This window comes from Nicotiana attenuata, chromosome 7 (assembly GCF_001879085.1).
Source record: "Nicotiana attenuata strain UT chromosome 7, NIATTr2, whole genome shotgun sequence".
Classification (NCBI taxonomy): domain Eukaryota; kingdom Viridiplantae; phylum Streptophyta; class Magnoliopsida; order Solanales; family Solanaceae; genus Nicotiana; species Nicotiana attenuata.
In genome coordinates, this window is record NC_031995.1 from 4351519 (window position 1) to 4358932 (window position 7414).

The window sequence follows — 7414 nt, forward strand, 5'->3', positions numbered from 1 at the left end:
TTTTTTTTTTTTTTTTTTGATGGAAAAAGATAATATATAATATATTATAAAAATATTACATAGTACTGGCAGTTACATCCCTAATGAAAGGACAAGCCTCGAGGACATTTAGATTCCCCATTAATACTAAGTTTTTTGGTCAGATACACATAACCATTTCTATCCATTGCTAAATTATTTAATACTAGAGGCAATGGGTTGACAAAAACTTGGTTTTTCCTTGCATGCTTGAGTCCATCCTTGGCCATCTTATGAGCCACCTTGTTCCCTGTCACGACCCGAATTTTCCATCTTCGGGAATCGTGATGGCGCCTACTAATAGGAGTTAGGCAAGTCAATTAATTTAATACCTCTCTTGACAACATCAACAGTCTAAAGAAAGACGAGACAACTAATATAAAAGTTGAAGTCTCAAAACATAAATAACTGAAACCAAGTGCGGAAGCTCAAATACATCTCTACCCAGATCTGGTGTCACTAACTCACAAACTTCTACAGAATGCTAAATACAAAGTCTGAATAAAAACACAGTACTGTCTGATCCGATACAAAGGAAATCAAACGAAAAACAAGGATAAGAGAGACTGCGGGCCATGCGGACGTCAGCAAGGCTACCTCGGGGAATCTCTGGACTGAAGTCAGCTCCCAATGCTCCTACTGCTGTCCAAAAGCTCCTGCTCCGGTACTGTGATCTGTGCAAAAAGATGCACAGAGTGTAGCATGAGGACAACCGACCCCATGTGCTGGTAAGTGCCTGGCCTAACCCCGGCGAAGTAGTGACGAGGCTAGACAGGATTACTAATTAACCTGTGCAGATATATATATACAAACACTACAAAAATAACAGCGGAAGTAATAATTAAGACTGGGAGGGGAACATGCTTTTGGGGATAACAGATAAAAAAGAACGGTAGGAATAAGTAAGGAAAACTACAACTAATCTCTTCTAACACAGAATACGTGGTCGGCGTGCCACACGATCCCATTTCGTGATATATAAGTGGTCGGTGTGCCACACGATTCGATTTCATAATATATAAGTGGTCGGCGTGCCACACGATCCCATTTCTTAATATATAAGTAAAAATTGCTTAAATAAAGATTTGTAAGAAAAAGACTATAATAGTAAATCAATTTATAAGGATCTTTGGCAGAAATTTTAACCTGTGATCTTTCTTGCTTAGGCTTTAGCGTGTGATCTTTGGCAGATACAAAATATTGATATTTAATTAATTCTTCCTTAAAAAAAAATACCTACCATAAGTAAATTATACCGATATTAATGTATATTATTCGCAAATAAGGTCAGATACAAAGCTTGTACTAAATGTAGAATTATTATTTCAACTTAATATTAATGTGTAATGTACTTAGAATTATATTAATTGATTCTTTCTCAAAAAAGAGTACCTACCATAATCTAAAAAAAAAAAATTGTGATTTGAACGTCCAACAGGTTGTCAAAAAAGGACGTTTTTTGTTTAAGGCTTTTATTATTTTATGAACATTTTTAGTCTATTTTCTTTAATATAATATGAATAGATGTAAGATACAAAATATTTATTTAATTAAGTATTTCTTAAAAAATAATTCCTACCATAAGTAAACTATACACAAAATCTAACGTCCAACATGTTCTCAAAAGAGAACATTTTTTGTTTAAATTTTAAAATATTTGGCTTTGATTATTTTATGAACTTTTTTCATCTATTTTCCTTAATATAATATAGATAGATATAAGATACACAATATTTATTTAATTAAGTCTTTCTTAAAAAATAATTCCTACCATAACTAAACTATACACAAAATCTAATTTACTATTAGAAATTAGAATGGTCCACTTTTTATACTAAAAAAGAATACCTACCGTAATCTTCATCTTAAAATGGTCCACTTTTATACTAAATTTTATTTCTTCCTCATTGATAGAGTATTGGGATATAGGAGATGCTACTTATGAATGTGAAAAATGTGGGACATATTTTTGGTACGAAGAAAGAAGCAACAAGCACTATAAATCTAAAAAACCGGAGTTCTCTTTGTGTTGTGGTCGTGGAAAAATAAAGCTCTCAAATACTAAAGAGCCTCCTCAAGTTTTAAAGCATTTGCTGTTTGGATCAGGTTAGTTGAAAAATCTATTTCGTACTTTTGTTACACGGTAATCTACCTTTCATATGTATGTTCATCATTCTTCACCTCTTTCTATAAATACGTAGGTCCTAAAAGTGACCATTTCCGAGATAATGTTAGGAGTTACAACTCTATGTTCTCATTTACTTCAATGGGAGGAAAGGTCGATGTCTCAATCAATCAAACGCGTGGACCAAGAACATTCAAGTTATTTGGCCAGAATTATCATCAGATAGGAAGTTTATTGCCTCCTGTGGGATCTACCCCAAAATTTGCGCAACTGTACATTTACGATACGGAAAATGAAGTACAAAATAGAATGCTGTGAGGTTAGTATTAATTTTTAGAATAATAAATAAATAATATTGTACATCCTAGGAAAATATATATAAATTCTCATATAATAATTTTTTCTCAGTCATGGTCAACACCTAAACAAACTTCATGCCGAGATTGTTGCTGATCTGAAGAAAATGCTTGATGGACATAATATTTTGGCTAAGACATTTAGAATGGTAAGGGATAGATTTCAAGAAGATGGAAGCTCCAATGTTAGGCTCAGATTGATAGGGAAAAGAAACACAGATGGAAGAAGATACAACTTACCGACCGTTTCAGAGGTAGCTACTTTAGTGGTTGGAGATTTTGAACTATCTATGTGTGATAGAGATATCATAATTGAAACCCAATCCGAACAACTGCAAAGGATAAATGAATTGAATGCTGCATATTTTGGTCTCCAATATCCTTTACTTTTTCCATACGGTGAAGATGGATACAGAGAGGACATTCCTTTAAATGAAGATGGTGAACCAACTGTAGGAAGAAAATGTGTTGGCATGAGAGAATTTTTTGCGTACAAAAGTCAAGATAGAAAGGGTGAAGTTCCAACAATTGTGTCTGCAAGAAGATTATTTCGGCAATTCTTAGTTGATGCATATACAATGATTGAATCTGGTCGATTGAAGTATTATAGGACTCATCAAAAACAATTGAGAGTTGCGATGTATAAAGGATTAGAAGAAGCCGTTTTGAATGGAGAAACTACACTCAAGGGAAGAGAATTATTCTACCGTCAAACTTCACAGGTGGTGCACGATACATGCTTCAAAATTATCAAGATGCTATGGCGATATGCAAATGGGCTGGGTACCCTGATCTTTTTATCACTTTCACTTGCAATCCGAAGTGGCCCGAGATTCTGAGACATGTAACGAGTAGGGGCTTAAATCTTGAGGATCGTCCAGACATCTTAAGTAGGGTATTTAAAATCAAATTGGATCGCTTGATAAAGGACTTGCGAGACAACAAAGTGTTTGGAGCAGTAAAATCAGGTATGAATATAAACTTTTGAAGTAATAATTTAAACAATATGCCTGATTTTCCATGGAATAATTTCTTAATATAGATTAAAAACTGTTTATTTATCCAATAAATTCATTTTGCTTCTTCATGCAGTGATTTATACTATTGAGTTCCAAAAGCGAGGGTTGCCTCATGCTCATATATTGCTCTTTCTTCATGAGCATAACAAATATTCAACTACCGCTGATATTGATCAAATAATAACATGTGACGACCCGGTCCATCGTCACGTGAGTTACCGCCCTCTTTTTCCCATATTATGTTTCTCTATGCTTCATTATCGGTATTTGAGGTGATCGAGTTGAATTGGATTGGTTTTAGATGGAAATGAGACACTTAGTCTCTTTAAGGAAAGCTTGTTTTGGAAAAAGTCAACCGGAAGTTGACTATTGAGTTAGAGGGCTCGGATGCGATTTCCGGTGATTCGGTTAGCTTTGGGGGATGATTTTTGACTTAAGAGCGTGATCGGAAGTGATTTTGGAGGTCCGGTGTGGAATTAGGCTTGAATTGGCGAAGTTAGTATTTTGGCGAATTCCGGTTGGTGGGTGAGATTTTGATCCGGGGGTCGGAATGGAATTTCGAGAGTTGCAGTAGTTCCGTTAGGTGATTTTGGATGTGTGTGCAAAATTTCAGGTCATTCGGAGATGTTTTGGTTGGGTTTTTGATCAAATGCGTATTTCGGAAGTTCTGAAGAAACTTAGGCTTGAATCCGATGTGATTTAATGGTTTTAGCGTTGTTTGATGTGTTTTGAAGATTGGAGCAAGTTTGAATAACGTTTTAGGATGTGTTGATGCTTTTGGTTGAGGTCCCGGGGGCCTCGAGATGATTTCGGGTGGTCAAACGGACCAAGTTTAGCTATTGAAAGTTGCAGGTTTCAGCAGATGTTGCAGAAGGAAAAATTGGCCTATGCGATCGCATCCATTGAGTCGCGATCGCATAGTACTGGGAGGTAAAGCTACGCGATCGCATGGTACATCCCGCATTCGTATAAGAGGATTTTGGGGGCAGCATGTTTTTATCCTACGCGTTCGCATAAAATTGGACGCGTTCGCGTAGGTTTGGAAAATTGTTAAGCGCGATCGCATAGCTCCTGTTGCGCTCGCATAGAACGTTTTTGAATCCCTGAGAATTTGTTCATCGCTATCGCATGCCTAGGGTCGCGATCGCATAGGGTTAAAAACACCTGGGCAGAAGGGTTTTAATTGATTATTTCATCCGCGAGCCTATTCATTTTTTCCTCCATTGTTAACCACCTTAAGAGCTTTCTGGTAGAAATTGAAGAGGATTTTGACGGGAATTGATTGGAGGTAAGTCTAGTGACCTAGAAACGCCATTTTTTTTTTGAAGAATCAACCTTTAATTCTTGGAAATTTGGGTAAAAATTGGAAGAACTAGGGCTTGGTTTTTGGAATGAAAATTTGGGATTTGAAAGGGCATTTGAACTCCGATTTTGGTAAATTTGATATGTATGGACTCGTGGCGAGACGAGGAATCTGGTGATGTGAATTTTGTAATTTTTCGAGAAGTGGGACCGGGGCTCGGGTTTTGCCAACTTCGTGATTTTTGATAATTTTCGAGTCTTTTTGATTGGGTTATGATCCATTAGCCTATTGTGACGTATTCCTTGTGGTTTTGATCAGATTCGACGCGCGAGGAGGTCGATTCGAGGGGAAAAGGCATAGCGAGCTAGACTTTGGCCGGCTAGAGGTGAGTAATGATTTTGAATGACGTCCTGAGGGTTTGAAACCCCAGATTTGCACAACTTGGTGCTATGTTGAGATGAGACACGCGTTCCATGACGAGCGCGGGGTCATTTACTATTGGGGACTGTGACTTGGTCCAGTCCGGGTGATATTTTACCGCGTATTAGCAATGACTTGTTGTTTTCACTATGATTTGGGCTTATTGCCATATTTGGGGCTTATTGCCGACTATTTGAACTCTTTATGAACTATCATCACTGTTTTCCTCACTGTTTGAAATATTATTTGTACTCAGTCCATGTGATTTACACTGTTTCTTGAACTCAGCCATATTTACTCAAACTTGGAGTTTTATACTGATATTTGAACTATTGTTTGAGCTAAGTATTATTGTTTTACTGTTGCCCGAGGGGCTGTTGACTATTTTTGGACTGATTGAGGCCAAGGGCCTTATGTGAGGGCATGATGAGTGAGGTGAGGAGGCTTTCAGGCCTCGAGTGCATTGTGAGCAGGCTTTCAGGCCTCGTATTGATATTGTTCAGGCCTCAGGCCTTGTAGATAGCGCTTGGGTTGTAGGAGCCCCTCCGGAGTCTGCACACCCACAGTGAGCGCGGGTGCCCATCTAGAGTGATTAAATATTGAACAGTGGTAACAATGGCACTGTAATACGCGTTTGGTCAGGTAACAATGGCTGACGTACTGGTTGAGTATGATTGATCTTTAACTGTTTTCAAAAAGATTTTCTTACTATATTTCACTGGTTTCTAATGTTATCTGATGATGCTGCTTGAGATAGCATTATTTGTGCCCTTGTGGGATTTTATGTTCTCAGTCGTTATTTATTTTTATTACTCACTGGGTCGGAGTACTCACATTACTTCCTGCACCATGTGTGCAGAGACAGGCACAGCTGAGTTCGTACCTGAGTGCTGATTTCCTTCCAGACCAGGCGGACTAAGAGAGACGAGGTAGTTGTCGATGTCCACAACCCCGTTTCTTCCTTATCTTCTGCATATTTTATTCATCTTCAGACTATGTTTCCAGACTTGTAGTATTTTCATCAACTCTGTAGTAGCTCGTGACTTGTGACACCCCGATCATCGGGCTGAGTTTGGGATGGTTTTTCCCCGTTATGTTACGTTTATTTCCGCACTTATGATTAATCAGTATCTATGGTTTAAACCTGTTTATGCTAAGAAATTGTTAAAAGCAGTGTTGACTGTTCCTTTGGCTGTCCTTATCTTCATGAGAGGCGCCATCACGACCGGGTGGGAATTGGGTTGTGACATAACAGCAGAAATTCCAGATGAAACAATTGATCCTCATTATTATAGGGCCGTGAAAAGTTTCATGATGCACGGCCCATGTGGTTCTGCCAGAAAATCTTCCCCTTGCATGCAGAATGGGAGATGTACAAAGCATTTTCCAAAAAAGTTTACTAAGTCAACCACAATTGATGAAGATGGTTATCCTATTTATAGGAGAAGGGATAGTGGAAGAACTATCAAGAAGGATGGTATTGACTTGGACAACAGGTATGTGGTGCCGCACAATCGTTTCTTATTATTGAAATATGGTGCTCACATCAATGTGGAGTGGTGCAATCAATCGAGGTCAATTAAGTACTTATTTAAATATGTTAACAAAGGAAATGATCGTGCTACCGCCGCTTTTTCTAGAAGTGTGCAAGAGGAGGGTTCATCGGTTGTTGATGCAATTAATATGTACTGTGATTGCCGATACATATCACCCTGCGAAGCTGCTTGGAGAATATTCGAGTTTCCTATACACTATAGACAACCTTATGTGGAAAGACTATCATTTCATCTTCCAAATGAACAACATGTCATATTCTCTGATGATGATCCGATTGATGATGTTGCCAATAGACCCACTGTAAGGGAATCGATGTTTTTAAGTTGGTTTGAGACAAATAAACATCTTCTGAAGCAAGAGAACTAACTTACGCAGAATTTCCCCTTAAGTTTGTGTGGAAACCAAAGTTGAAAAGATGGGAGAAAAGAAAAACTTCTGCATTTTCAATTGGAAGGATTTTCTTTGTTCCGCCTGGAACTGGCGAGCTATACTACCTCAGGTTGTTGTTGAATGTCATTAAAGGCCCAAAATGTTATGAAGATCTTAAAAGAATCAACAATCATGATCATCATACATTTAGAGAAGCATGTTTTGCACTTGGTTTAATTGATGATGA

The 7414-nt window shown here is 37.8% G+C and overlaps 1 protein-coding gene across 1 annotated transcript; it reads left to right on the top strand.

Annotated features, from left to right (window-relative positions):
• LOC109229796 lies at nucleotides 2285–7164 on the top strand. The gene is made up of 4 exons (XM_019395349.1): nucleotides 2285–2457; nucleotides 2552–3221; nucleotides 3323–3467; nucleotides 6416–7164. The coding sequence occupies exons 1-4, from the start codon at nucleotides 2285–2287 to the stop codon at nucleotides 7162–7164; spliced, it is 1737 nt and encodes a 578-aa protein (XP_019250894.1).